Source organism: Centroberyx gerrardi, chromosome 24 (genome assembly GCF_048128805.1).
Source record: "Centroberyx gerrardi isolate f3 chromosome 24, fCenGer3.hap1.cur.20231027, whole genome shotgun sequence".
NCBI lineage: Eukaryota > Metazoa > Chordata > Actinopteri > Beryciformes > Berycidae > Centroberyx > Centroberyx gerrardi.
In genome coordinates this window covers 21,073,275-21,093,845 of record NC_136020.1, presented here as the reverse complement: position 1 = coordinate 21,093,845, position 20,571 = coordinate 21,073,275, and the positions used below count along the sequence as shown (strand labels likewise).

The window sequence follows — 20,571 nt, the reverse complement described above, 5'->3', positions numbered from 1 at the left end:
ACAGGGTCTAGTGACTAACATCTATTCCAGAAAGAGGACAAGTGGGCATTATGCTTTGTGTCTTACAATGACATGGAATAAATTTTTTTTTGAATGTTTCAGTAAGTCATCAGAAAACAGAAAAAAAAAGATAAAGTACTACACAATCGAGCTGCTACTTCTCATCCCTGAATCTACTGGAACAGTGAACTCGAGTGGGAATTCACCCGTGAAATATTTCAACAGTTGGGACTTTTCCCTCCCAGTAGCTGCTGCGTCGCTCTGATGGAGAGCGCGCCGGCATACAGAGTAAGTTTCAGTCAGTCAGGGAACAACGGTATCAAGAACAACAGAGTGAAGACGATGCATGGCAGTAGCAATGCTGTAACTAATAAGCGTGACTCGCTACACCAGTGTTCTCCAACTACTAGGGATGGGACCATATATCGCAATACAAAAGTGTGACAATACGTATCCTGGGGCAGAAAAATGAATGGGGATATTAGATTTTATTCTGCTTGTTATGTCACAAGCTCTCCATCCAAATTATATTATTCGCACTTTGGAATGACATTTTTAAATCGTTGTTTACATTCTAGCAAGCCAATGGCATCACTAGAAAGATTTGTGGCTCAGAAATAAGCATAATTCTGCACAGCCTTTGTTGTCATTGAACTTTTATTACCTCCGCCAAGGAGGTTATGTTTTCGGTGCCGTTTGTTTGTTTATCTGTTAGCAGGATTACGGAAAAACTACTGGCCCGATTTTCATGAAACTTCGTGGAAGGGTGTAGCATGGGCCAAGGAAGAACCCATTAAATTTTGGAGCAGATCCGGATCCGACTCACGAACAAGCAATAATAGCACGAACCTTGGCGGAGGTCTGCGCTCTCCGAGTGCCCTTCTAGTTTATTACATCGTATCGCGTTTGAATCGTATTGCGAGATAAGAATATCGTCCCATCCCTACCAAACTGGGTGCCATGTGGAACCTTGTTTTTGCAGGTTTTGACTCAAACCAAACAGTACAGCAGCTGATTTCACTGATTAATACACCTTCATCCAGAGAGGAGGAACTAATCAGTGAAATCAGCTGCTGTAGTGTTTGTTTGGAATGAAGACCTGCTTACACCCGGCTCTTGATGGCACATGGTTAGAGATCACCGCAGTAGACGTACTTGGCACCAGACGGTAACCTACACAGCTATGTGCAGAGTAATGGGGCAGTGGTCGCTTCCCATCGCCTTGTTGCGGATCTTGCTGTCGCAGAGACCCGGCAGCAGAGCGTTGGACAGCACGAAGTAGTCGAGCCGCCAGCCCACGTTCTTTGAGCGGGCGTTCATCATGTAGGTCCAGAAGGTGTAGGCGTAGGCCTGCTCGGGGTAGAGCTCGCGGAAGCTGTCGGCGAAACCGGCCTCCAGCAGCTGGCCGAAGCCCTCGCGCTCCTCGGGGGTGAAGCCGGCGTTCTTCTTGTTCCCCTTGGGGTTCTTCAGGTCGATCTCCTCGTGGGCCACGTTCAGGTCGCCGCACAGCACCAGCGGCTTGCGCTTGTCCAGGTCGCTCAGGTACGCCCGGAAGTCCACGTCCCAGGTCTTGCGGTAGTCCAGGCGCACGAGGCCTCGGCTGGCGTTCGGCACGTAGGCCGTCACCAGGAAGAAGGTGGGGAACTCGGCGGTGATGACGCGGCCCTCCTTGTCGTGCTCCTCTTTGCCTGAGGGATTGGTAGAGGAGGTTCAGTAAAGAATTACATGCAGACACACCGGGGTTCATGCATTTTCAGTTTCAAAATTGCACACTTTATCCAGACTGCAATTTGTTTTGGTAGATTTTGTTGCGTTCACTATGATGTAAGTGACAGGGGATGGATAATATGATATATCGCTCTACAGGTTGTGTGTACTGACACAAAACAATGTTGTATCAAACTTTTCAATTCATCTTTTTTGGGCAATTTCCAAAGTTTTCAAGACCTGGAACTGATCAACTTAAAGCTACACAAGGCAAAATTTTTATGTTAAAATACACCAAGCAATTGAGATGCCATAGATTCCTCCTGTTTGACCAAATTAAATTCTGGTGTCAGGTATGGTAACTGGTAGGAAATCATCTCCTCCCACAGGAAGTGACGAATCAAAAATTAACAAAACTGTCTCCGAAACAGCAGTGAGCAGCACTCTGTCCAGAGAAAGATCTTTTCCTCTCGTCTCTTTGGTTTCTTTGGTATAAAGCATCACAGACCGGCCGGTTGGTGAACATGAGCTGCTGTGTGGCGTTTACTGACCTCACTGCACAGGATTTCTGGGTAATCAAGCTCACATTTTTCAAACGGGGATCTCTCGCTGCAATTTGGAGCTGCCAATGTGCAAAGTTACCAGATGCAGCTTTTATTTTTCCATAGTTTAAGACTTTCCAGACCTATCAAGGAACTTTGCAACTATCAAAATGTATATAGCGAACAACTATGAAAAACACAGAGACAAGACGACAGCAAGGAGCCAAACAGTGAATCCTGCTGTCCACTCACCAATGCCGTAGGTGACGTTGAGCGGCTCGGTCTTGCAGAGCATGGCGACCCCGCTGTAGCCCTCCTTCTCCTCGGAGCCGGACCAGTACTTGTGTGGATACTCAGGCATGGAGGTGATCTCAGCAGGCAGCGCCTTCTCCGCACACTTGGTCTCCTGCAGGCACAAAACATCTGGAGCCTCCTCACGCACCCACTGGGAAGGAAAACACAAGTCTTACACATTACTGCCTTGTCCCATACATAAGTTACATCATACGTTAAGGTTCGACCCCTATGCATTCAACCAATATGGATTTTTGAGAACCGACACCAATATTTTTAGACTCAAGTTTGACCATTTTCATGCCAAAAAACTGGCAAGTATTTAGTGTTTCTGCATTTAGAGCATCATGGGACACTAAAACTCTCCACTGAAACCCAGACTGATGAAATTCTTTTAGTGTTAGCAGCTCCTTAAGGCAGGGTGGAGTAAACAGGTCTGGACATGTATGGAAAGAGGAATTTGGTCATTTCCAGGTCTTGAAATGTGTGGGAATTGCACAAAAAAAGTTTGGAAAAGTATGGAAAAATCTTCTACTGTCCTGATATACATACAACTGCACATTTTCTGTTTTAAATCCCATCATCATCTTGCATATTCTGATATTTGTCGCTGAAGAATAATCTTCATCCAAAAATTTGAAATTTGATAACTGAAAGTGTGTAGGAAACCTGAAATAAGAGATTGTAGCGTTATCGCCTCTTTTCCCTCCATTTTGTAGAATAATATGAACATTCCACCTCCGCTGAGGAATTAGGCATTTTCTTTGTTTTCTCAAGGAGGAAAAAGGTGGTAATGTTATAATTTTCTTTTTGTTGTCACTCCTCCAACATTGTGGCGTCTCTCATAACTACTAATGTAAAAGAAAGGTGGGTAAACTATGACTTCCAGTTTGTCACCATGAGGCACTGCAACCACCGATATAAACAAAAATCTGTTATTTATCAGAAAAGCATTGATTTACGCATTTCCCTCTTAAAAGACCCTATCCTTATTTAACTGACATCAATCTTAAACTACTTACTATGACGTATACTATGAATTTAGGTCATATAGAGTTATTTAATCCTATAACAGGTCGGTAAACTGTATTCTGCAGTTAAGAAGGTGGGTTTACCCTCCACTAGATCCCTGCTCTTAACCATTTATAACCAGTCTCAAAACATTTCATCATTCCTTCAAATTGACAACTAATTTCTGCGTCTTTGGGTTCTCAAGCTGACGTCAAACTCACATCCAGGCCCTTCTTCTTCACCCAGGCTCGCAGCCCGTCCACGTTCCAGGAGGTGATCTTCATGTTGGCGTCGCGTCCGTCTTTGCTGGTGGTTTTGTCAGGAGGATCATCGTACAATATGGGAGCCTCTGGTTCCTTCGCCTTCTTCCCTTTCTTTGCGGGCGCTGTGAGGTGAAACACGGAGGGGGTATGAGGTTGTGACGAAAGCAACAAGTCAGATTTGTACTAGTTAGAAAAGAGGATACTGCACTGCTCTGTTAGAAATTGAGGGTTTTTAGGAGGTTTCAAGTGTGTATGAGCGTCTACAACGAAGTACCACAGAGGAAGAATGCTGCCTTGGCTTTCAAACATCCAAAACATGAAGAAGAGGGCAAGTATTCAATAAATCTAAGGAACTCAACTCTTGAAAAATAAAAGCTCAAGAGTCAAATGCCTATACGTCATTCGAGACATTCCCTCTTCACTGTTTTAATGTGTAAGAGTGTACGCAACGCTACTTTTTTGAATGCATAAGAATGTATGAAATTGTACTTTTAACAGTGTAAGCAAGTGCACCGTTCTGAATGTGTAAGAATATATGCTATAGTACTTTTTGGAATGCCTAAGTGTATGCAATAGCACTTTATAAAATGTTTTTGTTTTTTTATTAGTGAAAAACCTAAGAAACCTAGGAAATACTTAAATAATACAAAGAAACTACATTAATGACAATCATGAGTACATCTCTTGACATCTCTTGCATGACGAAAAAAGAAATAATTAAAACTTAAATAATAAATGGATTACTGATGATGATTATTTTATTGATGATAAAGACAAAAATCTATTGTAATAGTTAAGGTAAAGAAGTGTGTGGGTGTGCATGCATCTATGTTAGACCCTGGGAAACAAAATACTACAAAATAGTTTTTGATTGTGTTTTTGACAGTGTACGCTTTTGTCCTTTTTTAATGCATGAGAGAGTATGCAATCGTACAACTCTGAGTGTGTAAGAGTGCCTGCTGTAGTACCGGTGCCGTTGTCGTTCTCCCCGTCTGCAGCCGCCTCTTCGTTCTTCCCTCTCTTCATCGTTGAGCTCGATCTGACAGCAAACACACCTCGCAGACACACAACACGCACACACTGCAACACACGCGCCGCTGGAAAGACACAGGAGGGAGAATTTAACTCAAACAGCATTAAACTGTCAAGTGTCTAATACTACAACGACATGCATTACTGCAGAAAACTACCAATACTTTGTGCTGGAACGTGTTACAGGCCCAAATTGAAATCACAAAACTGCCTGGAACAGTAAAAAGCCAGAGGAGATATTTGGGGAATTGCCAAATACCAGACCTGTATCTAAATAGATGCATCTATTAAGGAAGCCAGTGTAGCTGAATGGGGTTAGGAGTCTGATTCCAGGATCACCCATACAAAAAATATATATATTCATAGTAGGGCTGCAACTAACCATTATTTTCATTACCTGTTTAGTCTACAAAATGTCAAAAATGAAGACAAATGTCCATCACAAGTTACCAGAACCCAAAGTGATTCTTCAAATTGCAGCAGCCAAAAAAACCCAAAAACAAAGTATTTATTTTATAATGACATGAAACGGAGAAAAGCAGCAAATCTTAGCATTTGTGAAGCTGTTAAGTAGCAAATGTTTGGCACTTTTACTTGATAAATGACGAAAAATGTGTCTGTTGATTGATTGATAGATTAACTGTTTCAGCACCAACTCCTAGTGCTGTAAGATGCTTTGGAGACAAGCTTCAATTAAATGTTACATGTTGAATCGATCTATACTGAGCAAAAACATCAATGCAACATGTTAGGTTTTGGTCCCATGTTTCATGAGCTAAAACATAATATCATATTTTTCTTTCCAAAAAAAAAAAAAAAAATTGTGCACAAATTTGTTTACATCCCTGTTCCTGAGGATTTCTCCTTTGCCAAGAATGATTTACTTATATGAACTGGAACTAAGTAACATTTTCAAAGTAAAATTGTTGCATGTTGAGTTTATAATTTTGTTCAGTATAAATGGGAGGTAAGCACCCAGAAGAAACCCTCAGCACCATGTGGTTCCTCTTGCTATTTCTGCATTGTGTAACTGTGTGGTGTAACTTACTCTACTTCTGGTGCTGAAGCTCAGTGAGTAAAATAACGTTACCAAATGAAAAGTTGGATAATCTTTGACCTTCAGTTATCATAAGACAAACAACCACAAATACAAACAAAAATCAATTATATTTTCACGATAACATCCATTTATCCTTCTCAAATAGACATTATCCCCCTTTTCAAATAACGTTACATATTATCCTCATAACTTGCATCAGCTTGATACAAATTACTACGATGCATGTATGTTTTGTGTCTTAAGGGTTTATGTCAGCCTGAAAAAGATGAGTAAACTATTTCGTAAATAAAAAGGAAGTTAAACTGAATTTTTACATCATCCCCCCAACGGGGAAAACACACTTGACTGTTTATTTTGGTGAGAGTTCCTGCTTTTAGCTAGCAATTTAGCCAAAAGCACTCAATACAAATGAATCGATTTAGTGACCTACAATGGCGTTAAAGCTTAAACAAAACCAACAACTCCAGAAATAATTTAGTGAGTTTTAGGTTTTTACAGGACGGGCCTGGAGACAAGCTAAGCTAACATTAGCCTTTCCTCTGTGACAAAGGAGCAGCAGCAGCAGGCGGCCTCTAATGGGAATGAATGGACATTTAACGAGCTAGCTACCTAAAGATAGCTTGTTTTGTTTATCTACGAATGCAAATGCGCGTTAACTAGCATTTCCTTTACGATGCATTTACGATTACGATGCATTTTATGAAAATGAGATGCAAAAAAAAAACCTTACTTGCACTTCCACACAACAGGATGCAATGGGCAGAACAAGTGCTGCTTCTCAGTCACTCCCCCCACATACACACACACACACAAAGCACAGCCACTAGCAGAGATCTTTGCGCACGTGCTTGCTGCACTGAGTGGCTGCCTAAACATATGCCTGATCAATAATCACACCCCGATAAATATAATCGCTCATATTTAACGTTTTTTTTTAGTTGAAAACACGCATACTAGTTGTTATAACGCGTATAACATCATTAAAAATCCTGCTGAAGTGAAATATCGGGCTGACAGAGTTTTTTTTTCGTAAGGCGATCTGTACAGCTGTCACTGTTATGGGTCCTCCGGTCTGCACGGGAAAGTTGAGTTACAGAACTTAGCCAAACCTGCGAAAATAATCAGTTTTAAAGTTAATTTGGCTCGACTTTAATTAATGTGAGCTATTGGAGGACAGCGACACGCAAGGTAGTTTGACATGCACCGGATTATTTTCTTCCAAGAGCTTTGAAAACGCAGCTTTAGGGAGGCTGTCTGCTGTCAGAGCTAGCATCACGGCTACACAGGCTGCTATGTTTTGGCTTTACTAAAATTGCGTTTTTTAAAGCTAGCTTTTGACCAACTGCTCTCTAGACCCGGTACACGCTGCTGTCTCTTTCTGTCTTGGTGTGGGAGAAAACTGAACGTGAAAGTGCATTTTGAAATTTGACAGTTTAATGTTGGCTTGCTTATTACTTAGGATATTTTCCAAATAATTAGTGTCCAATGGTAAATTCGGCATATATATAGGATCCACTAAGCAGCGTTTACTTCAGTAAAATCTACTTTTAAAAACAGACTGCCACTGCTCGCCCCACAGTGTATTTTGGTGGGAGAAGGTTGAGGGAAGTAATGAGATTGGAGGCTAAACAGCAATAAAAGTTAAAATTTTATTGAAACCAGTGTTAGTGATACCTGTGGACCCATGATCATGATCTACTAGTTCAAGTTCAAGTGTGTTTATATTTGTCACATACACAGCATACACAGGGTAAACAGTGCAGTGAAATGCTTGTATGCTGGGTCCTGTCAGTATTAAGAGAATAGGAACATATAATTCACAAAGATAAGTAATGAATTGAAATAAAGAATCCAACTAAAATAGAAAAAAAACAAGTTAAAGAAGAAAATAAAAAGCATATGTACATAATATTGTAGTGCAAGTTATGTCTATGTTATGTTAGTTATGTCAAGGCGACATTAAACTGCCAAATGTCACAATAAATTGTACATAATTTGACATGACATTCTCTCTCATATAAAGAGATGATGACACAATCTTAACTGTGTGTTCCTCTGCTCTTTCCCTGATGTCTTTAGCTGCCATGACTGTGGTAATAGGGTTTGAGGGCAGTGCCAATAAGATCGGTATAGGGATCATCAAGGATGGAGAAGTTCTTTCCAACCCCAGACGGACCTACATCACTCCTCCAGGCCAAGGCAAGTGAGACTTAATCTAAAACTCAATGCACTGGTGATATGTCAAAGTCTGTACAAGCTGTTAAAATACATATAAAAACAACTAATAAAATATCCCACAGTTGAAACTGACATGTCATTTTTGTCCTCAACAGGCTTCCTGCCCAGTGAGACAGCCAGACACCACCGTGCCGTCGTCCTGACCGTCCTGAAGGAGGCGCTGGAGCAGGCGGGGCTGCAGCCCGCCGACATCGACTGTGTGGCGTACACTAAAGGTAACACAAGGCCTGTTTGTTTAGTGCGTTTTAGAGTAGGATTTCAACCTGGAACCAGGTGGTCAGTTATTATGAGAATTACATTGTACTGTTACTGTCACCTGAACAGTGATCCTAGATTAGTGCGTGTACTTTTTATACATTATACAGATTTATTGTGATTAAATGCTGATCAAGCTTATCTGATGAATATGTTCATACCAAGTTCACACTTATTTCAGTAAGTTATCAACTTTTAAAATGGATTTGCTCTGTTCACTACTGTCTCCTACAGTGTATTTTGGTAGAAGAAAATGAAGAATAGCAGGTGAACCAATTATAGAAGTTGACATTTTCTTGAAGTAAGAGCTGCTTGGTGGATCGAATGTAAGACGGATTTACCGGTGGACCTTGATGAGTCATCAAAAGTCTTAAGTAATGTTCTACAACGTTAAACTGACACACTGACGTGACTTTCTCTCCCATACAAAGAGAGAATAGCATGCATTAGGACTTCCACTGTTCTTAGCACATTTATAACGTTGCTGCTCCACTCTTCTTCTTCTTCTTCTTCTTCTTCTTCTTCTTCTTCTTCTTCTTCTTCAGGTCCTGGTATGGGTGCCCCCTTGGTGACGGTGGCTCTGGTGGCTCGTACGGTAGCCCAGCTGTGGGGGAAGCCGCTCCTCGGTGTCAACCACTGTATCGGACACATCGAGATGGGCCGACTCATCACCCGGGCCGACAACCCCACCGTGCTGTACGTCAGCGGGGGGAACACACAGGTTGGTGTCTTGACTTTCAGTGGAGAGTTTTAGTGTCCCATGATGGTCTCAATGCTGTTTCAGAGGCTTTTCCACCCTGACAAGAAGAAAATACTGGAGGAAACAGTGAATACTTGCATTTTTTTTGGAATGAAAATGGTCAAATTTAAAGCCGAAGATTATCTTGCTTTAAAACAAAAATATCTGTATCGACATCATCTTTCAAAAACCCATATGGGATGAACTTTAGTATCTACCATCTTAAAACAGATCATAATGATCATAAAGTTGCAGTACAGAGTCACTAGACTGTTACTCTCTCAAAACAATTCAATTCAGTTCAAGGTGCTTTATCGGCATGACAGTTTACAAACAAACAATATTGCCAAATTATGTAATGAAATGAATCATCAATTAACCAACATTTCAGAAAATTCATCCCATCCCCTCCCATGTATCATTGTGTGTGTGTTTGTGTGTCTGTGTGTGTGTGTGTTGCTGTGCCTCCACTGTCCACTGGCTATCAGTGTTTCTGTGTTTATGTAACTCGTGTTTGTGAGGAAACATAAACCAGCAAAATATAACATTAGCCATTAAAAACAGAACAATTTCTTACGTTTTCACCAACATTTTGTCCTTTTCTTCCCGTGCAGGTCATTGCGTACTCGGAGCGGCGGTACAGGATCTTTGGGGAAACCATCGACATCGCAGTCGGCAACTGCTTGGACCGGTTCGCCAGAGTTATCAAGGTTTGTGCTGTTGTTTATCTTCATCAGAGAAACTTATGTGATGCATGAGCCTTTTTGACCTGGAACTGTTCCTCCACGCAGATTTCCAACGACCCCAGTCCTGGCTATAACATAGAGCAGATGGCCAAGAAGTGAGTAATGACATTTTTATCCACGTTCATACATTCACACACATTCACACTGGAGTGGTTGGGGATGTAGTGCCTGTTGTGTGTGTTTTATGTGTGTGTTTTGGTGATGTTTGAATTTGTCAGGGGGAGCCAGTATGTGGAGCTCCCATATACAGTCAAGGGGATGGATGTTTCATTTTCTGGGATTTTATCTTACATCGAGGTGAGTTAGCTGCATGTCGTTAATATCTTAACTTGGATGAAGATGATCTGATCCTGGTTTATTCTGAAGTTTCAGCGTTTTTCTGTCTTGTTCATACCGTAAGTCTGGTTCTAGTCCTCTTGATCCTAACAGGCTTTTTTTTTCCGTCTCCAGGATGCTGCTCATAAGATGCTGAGCTGCGGTCAGTGCACAGCGGAGGACCTCTGCTTCTCCCTGCAGGTCAGAACCAACACAGTCAGCTGAGTTCACACATGGAGGCTCTGTGCAGCTCAGTGGGCAGAGCGAGGTACCAACAACACTGTCAGGTTAAACGCACAGTATGTCATTTCTGCCGCTAGGGCTCTCTCAATCAAAACAATAACAAAAGACGTAGTTTGATGACGTCGTGAAGTAGCGTGGGATCATGGGAGTTTTTTACGGGGACAGCTTCGGCGACAGAACGCGCAGCAAACGGGAATGAATAATCCTGATCCATCACGAGTGAGCAATAAAAACAATAGAATGAAGAAAACAACAGAGTGGCTAGCTAGCTAGTTGGCCGACTTCCTTCCTCACTCTCTGACGTATCAGCTGGTGTTTCCCGTGTTTCCCCGGAGGTTAGGGGGTAAAGAGGATATGACGCCATTGACAGGCGACCAAATGAAACGCACCGTTACCTTGAATAAAATTACGGATTTCTCTGGGTTTGAACATTGTTGGAAACATTTGGGATAATGTAAGTACACAACTTCAAAAAATATATAACATAGGTCTAGTCGTTTTTAGATATTTTAATGCGGAAATGTTACATATTATACCTTTAAAGGGTCATTACAGTTATTTTCAACCTGAGCCTTATTTGCCTCGCTTTTTCCATCATGACGATTGTTTGTATAAAAAAAAAAAGGATGTTTTTAATCAGTTTTTGGGTTCGACTGTTGGAGATTGCTTTGGCGCTCCTGGTGTGTTTTGGAGAGCAGCTCTACCTGTGAACTTGAGGTTAGTAAAGTTAGAGCTGGGCGATACTGACAAAATCAAATATCACAATATTTTAGACCGAATACCTCGATATCGATAATGTGACGATATTTTGGGGGTATTCGTGCTTTCATAAGATATTTACACACAAGAATATTTTGAAAATTAGTAATGATCATTAGTAATCAGTATTGTGTAATCAGTAATAGTAATATACACTGAACAAAAATATAAACGCAACACTTTTGTTTTTGCTCCCATTTTTCATGAGTTGAAATAAAAGATCTAAGACTTTTTCTACGCACACAAAAGGCTTATTTCTCTCAAATTTTGTTCACAAATTTGTTTAAATCCGTGTTAGTGAGCACTTCTCGTTTGCCAAGATAATCCATCCACCTGACAGGTGTGGCATATCAAGATGCTGATTAAACAGCATGATTATTGCACAGGTGTGCCTTGGGCCGGTCACAATAAAAGGCCGCTCTAAAATGTGCAGTTTTTATCACACAACACAATGCCACAGATGTCGCAAGTTTTGAGGGAGCGTGCAATTGGCAGTTTTAACATGAGTGGGAATCAAACCCCCTCACCCTGGCAGTGTCGGTGCCTCGCTGTATCCACTGAGTATCAGGAGCACACTTCCTCGGCTGATGGGATAGTGAACAGTGTTGTTCTGTGTGTTGATCCTGCGCTTCTGTGTTTCCTCCCTGCAGGAGACGCTGTTCTCCATGCTGGTGGAGATCACAGAGCGGGCCATGGCTCACTGCGGCTCCCAGGAGGTCCTCATCGTCGGGGGCGTCGGCTGTGAGTAGATCCAGGAAAAATCCACCCTAAAACACTTCAGCACTGCTAAAAAAAAACAGATATTTTGTTGCACTCCTGGGTACAGAAAATGTTTCAGGATGTAAAACATCAGCGGTAAACGTCAGGTTTTGGTGTCAGTCCCTCAGAATCAAAGAGCGAGGGCTTCTTTCTAGAGCCGCCATTTTGCACCAAGAGACGTTCAACAATCATACAGGGAGAAATCCATCGTAGAAGAGGAGAGAGACCAGTTTCTCCACCCACAGGAGCAGGAGAGAGACCAGAATGCACTGCAGCCACACATTACAGAAATTGAACCTAATTCTATTGTCACACTGATTGTACGTTGCTCTGGATAAGAGAGTCAGTTAAATGCCTAAAAATCTGAAATATAAAAATGAACGGCTGCTCCATGATTAATGATAAAACGAGTGAATTAACCCCTACTGGGTCTGTTGATGGGAATGATTAAAGCTTTACATTAATTTGAACTGTCTTTGTATGGATTCATGTGTAGTTAGGCCTGGGCGATACGGCTGAAATCAATATCACGATAATCATAAGAATCGTTTCAGATATCAGTATATATAACAATATCTGCAAAATCATGTTAAATAATCAAATTAATGTTCATCCCATTGAACCGAATAGTAATGTTAGGTGTGATGTTAAAGAGTTTTTAAATAAAATGTACTTGTAATCATCAGTTTAGACAGCAGAATTGTGTCACGATATTCCAAAATCACCATATGATTCCACTGAAAGACGATAATCGGTGATATTGAATTATCGCCCGGCCCTAGCTGTATCTCACAGCCTCCTCCTCCTCCTCGTTTCCTCTGCAGGTAACCTGCGTCTGCAGGAGATGATGGGGGTGATGTGTGAGGAGAGGGGAGCCAAGCTGTTCGCCACAGATGAGCGGTGAGCCAGGCTGCCGGTACTCAGGACCAATAAGGAATCAGTTTAGTGTTCTTTAGGGTTCAGATTCACACGCATGTAGTCGGACTGAGGCATTTAATGCTTCGTCTCTTTCTACACATCTCTAGTTGCCAGAGGTGGGGACTCGAGTCACAGTTTGAATAGCTTGAGGCTTGACTTGATGCATGAAGAGAAGACTTGAGACTTGACTTGACTTGAGTTCTGGTGACTTGGGACTTGACTCTGACTTGTACTTTGATGACTTGAAAAGGTTTCTAAAGTCTTGACTTGAGATCTTGTGTTTGTGTAAATGACTTAGATTGAAAGTGATGAGATTTGTTCCAGCAGACGACTGAATTTAAATTCTGTTTTCTGAATTTGTATGGAATGATTGAATTTATTGAAGTTGAAACTGATTATAGAAATCAAACTCATGATGCTCTTACCAAGTTTTTATCCTATTAAAACCATATTGCATTGAAAAGTCCTAGATATTTAGTTTTCTTTAAGATATTAAATTGATACTGGACTCTTGATTTGTTCTGACTTGACTTGCTGTTCTACATTTAGACTTGAGACTTGACATTAATGACATGGACTTGACTTAGTGTTCTACATTTAGACTTGGGACTTGTGCCTCAAGACTTGAGACTGACTTGGGACTCAAGCAAAGTTGACTTGGTCACACCTCTGCTAGTTGGTAATCAACACTCAAGTCAACACTCCAGGCTGCAAGTCAGGTTTTTATTGTCCCACAGCAGGAAATCACCATAATATACCTGCAGGGGGTTGATAGGGTTGTTGATCAGTACCACTGATTACTTCACCAGCTGCTGAGATTTCTGGCTTTCCAGACTCACTTTTCAGCCTAGACTCTGTCTTGGAACAAAAACTCTCCGCCCACTGGAGTTTCAAGACACTCCCAACCCCCCTCCCTCCTTCAGTTTCATCAGTCTGGGTTTCAGTGGAGAGTTTTAGTGTCTCCTCGTGGTCCAAATGCTGTTTGAGAGGCTTTTCCAGTCTGACAAGAATAAAATTCTAAGGCAACCACTGAATATTTGTACATTTTTGTCATGTCAAATTTATAAATATTGAATATCGGCGCAAATTATCAGCTGTGAGAAGTTTCAGTACGAAAATGTCAGTATCGGTCAAACAATTGTATAAACATTTCTTTCCCTTCTCGCTGCCAAGTCCTTAAAATAAACTGCTGAGTTTTCTTCCCATGGCAGCCTTGTGTGGACAGGAACATTGTGTCCCGGGTTCAGTCCAGATAACATTGTGTTGACTCGGTGCCGCAGGTTCTGCATAGACAACGGTGCGATGATCGCTCAAGCCGGCTGGGAGATGTTCCGGTCGGGTCAAGTGACGGAGCTGGAAGACTCCTGGATCACTCAGAGGTAGACCTCCGATTCAAACCCGTTCAATTCAAAAACTTTATTGTCCTGCGTACTTGCCGAGCCTCCCGATTTTCCCCGGGACACTCCTGATGTTTTTTTTGTTCTTGCCCCCTTTCTTGGTGTTATCATTTCTGCCGATTCTCTCACATATTTTGATCAAATTTCAAAATCTCCCCATTCACTATACCTGTTAAAAATAGTAACACAAAAAAAAAATGCCATGCCCTATACTATCACTGCTGTTTCCCAACGGTCAACAAACTACATCACACCAAAAATGCCGTCTCCATGGTTACGTTATTAGCAGTTCAAGGTTGGCAGATATGTCGTCTTGTGAGGAAAAATGTCCTTTTGCAGCCAGGCTTTACAGAAAAAACATGATAGAAACCCATAGACAGTAATATAGTGCAATAAAAATGTCGCTCAGTCCAGAATACAAAGTTCTTACACAGGCATATGATGTCACATGTCATATGCAAATTAAGTAATTTAACTGCAGTGGAAGTAAATGAATCACCGGGTGTTTTAGTCGACTCTACTTTTCTCATCTCGCTATAATAAAGCCTCTGTATGCACTGCAGCTCTTGCTTTTTGTAATATTGGTGATCTAGGACAGTGGTTCTCAACATGGGGTCCGGGGACCACCAGGGGTCCTTGAGGAGGGTCCAGGGGGTCCCCCAGCAAATTGATAAATTGTTAAACTTCATCATTATTCCATTTACAAGAAGTTAACACAGTTAGAGAAAATAGAAGGATGTTTTGATCATAGTTCCTCTGTTATCTCTCTACCTACAATACAGATAGTCATAGGATTCTGGACAAAATCATATCTGACAATAAAAATATTCTCAGATTTGGGTCCAAAATCTCATCAAATGGGGGTCTGTGACTCTGATGTGGACTAAATTAGGGGTCCATGATATGAAAACGGTTGAGAATCACTGATCTAGGAAACGTTAAATATATTTAATCAGATGAGAAACTTTTACAGTGCTGTCATTCGTCTTTATCTGTGGTTGTGGGACATTAAGTCGCCGTCTCCTGTCTCCAGGTACAGAACAGACGAGGTGGAGGTGACGTGGAGAGACTGACGGAGCGACAGACAGACGGACAGACGGACGGACGGCTCGGTGCTGAGTGTGTTGTTATGACAGTCGGGGCGAGGAGGCGGTCGTAAAGGCAAACTCCACTCAATTTGACTTTAACGTTATTCTGCAAAGGTAGACATGTTGCCAAAAAGATTCCCAGATTTTTGTTTGTTGGGAGAGTTTTTAGTCTTATTTTGTTGTTTGGAGAACATCTTATGGACAGTCTTTCACCGTTACTCATGTATAAAGCTGCACTAGGTCATTTAGCACTTTGGCGGCCACAAATGGCAACGAGAGATCACTTCATTTTTCAAAATTTTAAAAACTTTGTTACCCGCAAATCATGTTATGTGACGTCAGTAAACTGCGCACTCCGACGCCAATTTTTGATTCAGAACTAAACCCTAAACCTAAATCTGTGGTGAAGCCTGTAAAAATAGGGTACTGAAATGGCCATCTGCTATTGGCTAATCTTTGGTGCCAGGTGATGTCACTTTCTATAGAGTACAATAGGTGGTGACATCACCTGGCACCAAAGATCAGCCAATAGCGGGTGACTAGTTCAGTACCCTACTTCTCATCCTTAGGTGTCAGATTTGGGTTTAGTTGCTCTTTAAGGAGCGTTTTTACATAAAAAAAATAAAAACTTGCCCAGTGCAGCTTTACCATAATTGAAGGAAAATAAACTTCCATTAAGTTTTGTGTGATAAAAATCTCAGGCAGTGTAACTCGGTGTCACAGGATTGTTTTCTTGATCTTGAAAGCTCAAAATGTATAAAGTCTTTAAAGTTTAGCAGACTACTCCATACCGTTCTGCCATCAGATATGTAAATCAGCAGTGTGACATCATCACAAGGGATACTCCTGTGTCTCCGGATGTTTTATGTTCATTTATCAGTTTCACATTTCTGACTTTCGGTTGTTTTTTTCAGTCAAACTGGTAGAACATTAATGGAAACACGTTTGTGATATTTTACTATTTTTCTTCAGTGCGTGCGCCTTCACACCAATAAACCTGAAATGCAAACTTTCGAATAAAAAGAATAAGACCAGAGCGTGTCAAGTTTATTCATTTTTATTAAGCAATACTGTTCACTTACATTCCTCCTCCTCCAGTGTAATTTTTTTTTTTTTTATTTGATATATTTCATTTTTCAAAATCAACATACTGAACATGTGAGATCCCTTATGGATTCATGAGTAACATTCACCCGATCAGGGAACAAAAAAAAAGAAAAAAAGAAGAAAAAACAAAACAAAAACAGCATTAAGATCCGACAGGGTAAAGGGTGAACTCTACTCCACCCCTCTGTAAACTGAAGACACGGTTACAGGAGTCCTCTGTGTACAATAACGGTGAAATAGAAGCAGGTACGAGACATTCTTCTGTTTTAGACTTAAAAAGGGGGAAAATCGTCACTCCGGAGATGCTTGTTCGCACACAAGGATTGGTCACAACAACGGATTTTTTACAAAGTGCTTGATTGACCACTCGCTTTACAGAGGACAGGGAAAGAAAAAGAAAACAAGATGTTCGCTAAAACTGTAGCTTTCACAAAAAAAAAAAAAGAAAAAGAAAAATTAAATGACAGCTCCTCAAAGATTGTTTTAAAAAAGACCGGCTCTACACGTACAAGCTAAAAAATCGTAATGAGAGAGAGATGAAAACAGGTCCGATTAATTAAGGCAGGCTTCTGTAAGGCGTTAAAAAAAGTCCATTGCTGTAAGATCTCAAAGGAGTTAGTCCAAAGTGTCTCAGTGTGGCTTTGTGTGAAGACATCATCCTGAGTGCAGTGTGTGTGTGAAGGGGGACTTAAAAATTTGTCCATCTTTCTGTGTTAACATGTGCATGTAGGTGTGTGTGTGTTGAGCGTCACACACTGCTAGGCTGGGTGCTCCTGGGTGTCCTTGTACCAGACGACCTTTTTTGGATCTGAAATCAGAGAGAGAACAAAACACAGTGAGAAACAAAACCAGTGCTGAGGGACGAGAGTCAAATCGCCGCCCGACAAGTGCTGATAAAATTTGTCTTTGGAGGATAAATCCGTACGGACCGGCCGCTACACTGGCTGCTAACCTTTTGAGATAACATTTAAATACCTCAGTTATACAGTCTTTGGTTTTTGCCTGTTCTCTAACTTTGTCCCTGCTGACCACCGTACACTCCCGACTGTGAGCACAGCAAAGGTTCGGTTGCATCCAAAAAAAATCCTCTATATATTCCTCTATAGTCTACATTTCAAAAACACAGATCATACTATCCTCAAAATACAAAACTATTTTGTATTGGTATGGTTTAAAATGACATGAACCTTTAAAATGCAACGCTTAATGCAATTTACTTTCATGCCAACAATCAAACTGTCAGAGTAGATGTATTATTTCCAAGTGGTGGATAACTCATTTTGGATTGAAACATATTCACAAAGCATGAAAGCGAACAAACAGTCTTCTGAATGCCGCTGTCAACAATATATCAATACTGTCAACAGAGCAGGACGGTAACACACACGATCTTAGAGCTGCTGCTGAAAATGAATGTTTCCTCACTACTTAGTTGACTATTCTAGAAATGCAGCAGTTATGTGACACAGCAGTAGAGATAAATGAACTAAACCTGTCAGGTTCAGTTGCTCTCTCGGTGACAGGATTCCCTCTCTGGATCCCATTTTGAAAACCATTGATCTATGTAATGTAATGGAGACTTACTCCCTTAATAGTTTCCAAAACCAGTTCTAGGAAGCTGTAACCATTTTCAAAACACTGAAAACTATGCTGTGTGTGAGGTCATTTTCAGCATTCTCTGTGAAGTTTACTCTGAGCCCACTTACCTTTTTGTTTGTTACAGATAGCATTCCATTCTGTGGAGAAAAACAAAAGATGGTCACAGTTAGAACTCATGCAGTGAAATGTCACTTTTCAGATAAAAAAACGTTTCTGGCAGAACAAAATGCGGCTTTGTCCTCACCTCGATTGTGATAGTTGAGAGCCTCCACTAGATGGCGACAGCTAAGCAGTAGCTTCCCGTTGCTCTCGTCCCCCTCTGGCCGTGGGCCAAGAGGGACCGAGGAGGCGACTGGAACGGGCATTTCCTCAGGAGGCTGGACTGTGCAACTCGTCTCCTGCTGTGGGTCGGCTGACTCTTTAGCGTCTGTGGGCGGCGGGGCGGAGGCCGCCGGCCTCGCCTCACTGATGAAACTGAGACCCCACTGGTTCTGTAGCAGCACTCCGATGGCTGGGCGGTCCTCCTCCAGCGCGCCGCCCGTGGCCCCCGCCTTCACCTTGGAGGCGTAGCTGACGGCGGGCTGCAGCTTGGCGGGGCTGTCCTGCACCGGGAAAGCGGGCGGGGGCTTGAGCAGCGACAGACTGTCCTCCACCCACCTCTCCTTCGGGTTCGCCTTCGGGGGCCGGTCGTTGGCGCGGCCGACCCCCTTCTGGCTCTCCCTGCGAAGGCCGCGGCCTTTGTGCTGACCCCTGCGTTCCTTTTCCCTGCGGAAGGTGAAGCCGTGTGCGTGTGCGGGTCCGTTCAGGTCGCCCTCGGGGGCTCCGGGTGAGAGCTGCCGGGGCTGCTGCTCGCCCCCGGTGATGCAGCCTCCGCCTCCTCCGCCTCCACAGTTTCCCGAGCCGGGGGACAGGCGGCGGTTGCGAATGTGTGGCTCTGAATTGGTGGCTGAAACGAGGACCGCTGGGTCACACAGGGGGTCGGACTCACACACAGTGTTACTGGCTTCCCATGTACCTGGAAGAGACGTGAAGACAGAGTCTGAAGTCAGCTCTATTCTTGTCCACATTTAAGCAGAACAGCTGCAGGTCTGACATGGTTAACTGTTTTGCACATGCAGAGTTAGACTACACAAAATGGATGGATAAACATTAACTCTACCAAACAGAAGTCTCGGTTGTTTGATTTAGCTACTCCAGCACCTGAAATGTTCACAATTGAGAAACACTAACGTTTGAACTGATTGAGCAAATTTCTTAAGGTGCGGGCTCTGAGCGGCCACAAGATTTCAGAGAATTTGATAAGGCACGCAACTTAGTTTACTGCCGATCTTACCAGAAAGCATCGTTAACTGTGGGAGAAATTTCGAGAAACTAATTGAGCGGTCAGCCACTAAAAGAAGAACTGTCTCTAGTACTAGCTCTCACGCCACAAATAAAGTGTTATGATTCATGTCTGCGGCACTGGCAGCTAACAAGGCAGCGAGCTAAAAGCCAGCGCGGCGTTAGCAAACTTGGGATAGCCAAGTTAACGTTAGCAACGTTACGGTACGCCGAATCAAACACGACGGTCTCATTCATCCGCCGACTCCTACCGTTACCGTACGGATAGTCAAAGTCAAAACGCGTCGACTACAACAGCTGTCGCCGAATAAACAGCTTTACTTTTTTATCTGAGGGAGTTAGTAGCTACCTAGCAGCAGGTTAGCCGCGACCAAAGTTTCGTAACCCCCATTCAAAACGGCGAGCAGGCTGCTGCCGTTAACGCTAGCGTCGTTGCTAACGCCGTCGGCAAGGCAGCTTACTGAAATGACGCGTTCGGAAAGTGAGAAATCCCGGTCAAATGTGTCTAAAAGTTGTTCAAACATACCTGTTTTGATATGCATGTCTTTTCGTCTATTGTCTTGCTGGGGCTAAACCGTTTGGTAACTTTTGTTTACAGCGTTGAAATACCGTCGGCTCGCTGGAGTCTTGTGGCCACCCGGAAGCGACACAGAATGTGGGTGGAACCGGAAGTCCTGGCAGATAAACGGTCCGGCGGGAAACTTGGAGGCAAAATTGATTGAATCTTTTCTGATGACAACCTTGTGGAAACAGTGACCCATCTGGTTTGGCACTGCGAATTGTGGATAGATGTTTGTTTTTTCTTTAGTCACCTGTTTGCTTATTTTGTAATTTAAAAACTTGATTTCGGTTTCACTGGTAATAATGACAATGCAGATCTGTATGTATTTATTAAACGCAAAACACTTCAAATCTGTATTTACAAATTTAAAAAAAAATCACATATGAACTATATGACAAATTCTATAATTATTTCCACTCATAATACAAAAGCAATTAAATCGCTGTAGAAAACATAAGGCTTTTGTATTAACATCCCCCTGTCTATGATGTTTATTTTATACTCTTGTATTTTGAGTTATTCTGTGAATTTGCAATAAATAAGAGAAATGCGATAGGTTATTAAAAGAGGAATTTTACATGACCCGTATAAATAAC

General features: G+C 42.1%; 3 protein-coding genes across 3 annotated transcripts; 1 reads left to right on the top strand and 2 right to left on the bottom strand.

Moving 5' to 3' along the window:
* Window positions 1-1,081: 1,081 nt before the first annotated feature.
* Window positions 1,082-6,705, bottom strand: apex1 (APEX nuclease (multifunctional DNA repair enzyme) 1). The gene is made up of 5 exons (XM_071915364.2): window positions 6,640-6,705; window positions 4,786-4,914; window positions 3,776-3,939; window positions 2,502-2,694; window positions 1,082-1,688 (listed from the first exon to the last, which is right to left on the bottom strand). The coding sequence occupies exons 2-5, from the start codon at window positions 4,841-4,843 to the stop codon at window positions 1,174-1,176; spliced, it is 930 nt and encodes a 309-aa protein (XP_071771465.2). The 5' UTR covers window positions 4,844-4,914; window positions 6,640-6,705; the 3' UTR covers window positions 1,082-1,173.
* A 266-nt stretch (window positions 6,706-6,971) lies between these two features.
* osgep (O-sialoglycoprotein endopeptidase) lies at window positions 6,972-16,392 on the top strand. Its single transcript, XM_071915353.2, has 12 exons — window positions 6,972-7,097; window positions 7,989-8,108; window positions 8,243-8,362; window positions 8,948-9,123; window positions 9,756-9,851; window positions 9,933-9,982; window positions 10,106-10,184; window positions 10,338-10,403; window positions 11,855-11,945; window positions 12,788-12,863; window positions 14,162-14,260; window positions 15,312-16,392. The coding sequence occupies exons 2-12, from the start codon at window positions 7,994-7,996 to the stop codon at window positions 15,349-15,351; spliced, it is 1,008 nt and encodes a 335-aa protein (XP_071771454.1). The 5' UTR covers window positions 6,972-7,097; window positions 7,989-7,993; the 3' UTR covers window positions 15,352-16,392.
* Window positions 16,393-16,422: 30 nt separating this feature from the next.
* LOC139924379 (uncharacterized) lies at window positions 16,423-20,057 on the bottom strand. Its single transcript, XM_071915423.2, has 4 exons — window positions 19,940-20,057; window positions 18,317-19,087; window positions 18,180-18,209; window positions 16,423-17,281 (listed from the first exon to the last, which is right to left on the bottom strand). Exons 1-4 carry the CDS (start codon window positions 19,953-19,955, stop codon window positions 17,232-17,234), a joined length of 867 nt encoding a protein of 288 aa, XP_071771524.1. The 5' UTR covers window positions 19,956-20,057; the 3' UTR covers window positions 16,423-17,231.
* Between the last annotated feature and the right edge of the window lie 514 nt (window positions 20,058-20,571).

Excerpts from the sequence above, each read along its gene's own strand:
- apex1 (XM_071915364.2), bottom strand. The coding sequence starts at position 4,843 with ATGAAGAGAGGGAAGAACGAAGAGGCGGCTGCAGACGGGGAGAACGAC. Across the intron at positions 3,940-4,785 it reads GGAGAACGACAACGGCACCG|CGCCCGCAAAGAAAGGGAAG; the intron begins GTACTACAGCAG and ends TTCACCTCACAG. Across the intron at positions 1,689-2,501 it reads CAACGTCACCTACGGCATTG|GCAAAGAGGAGCACGACAAG; the intron begins GTGAGTGGACAG and ends CCAATCCCTCAG.
- osgep (XM_071915353.2), top strand. The coding sequence starts at position 7,994 with ATGACTGTGGTAATAGGGTTTGAGGGCAGTGCCAATAAGATCGGTATA. Across the intron at positions 9,124-9,755 it reads TCAGCGGGGGGAACACACAG|GTCATTGCGTACTCGGAGCG; the intron begins GTTGGTGTCTTG and ends CTTCCCGTGCAG. Across the intron at positions 9,983-10,105 it reads ATAGAGCAGATGGCCAAGAA|GGGGAGCCAGTATGTGGAGC; the intron begins GTGAGTAATGAC and ends TGAATTTGTCAG.
- LOC139924379 (XM_071915423.2), bottom strand. Across the intron at positions 18,210-18,316 it reads TCTCAACTATCACAATCGAG|AATGGAATGCTATCTGTAAC; the intron begins GTGAGGACAAAG and ends TTTTCTCCACAG. Across the intron at positions 17,282-18,179 it reads TATCTGTAACAAACAAAAAG|ATCCAAAAAAGGTCGTCTGG; the intron begins GTAAGTGGGCTC and ends CTCTGATTTCAG.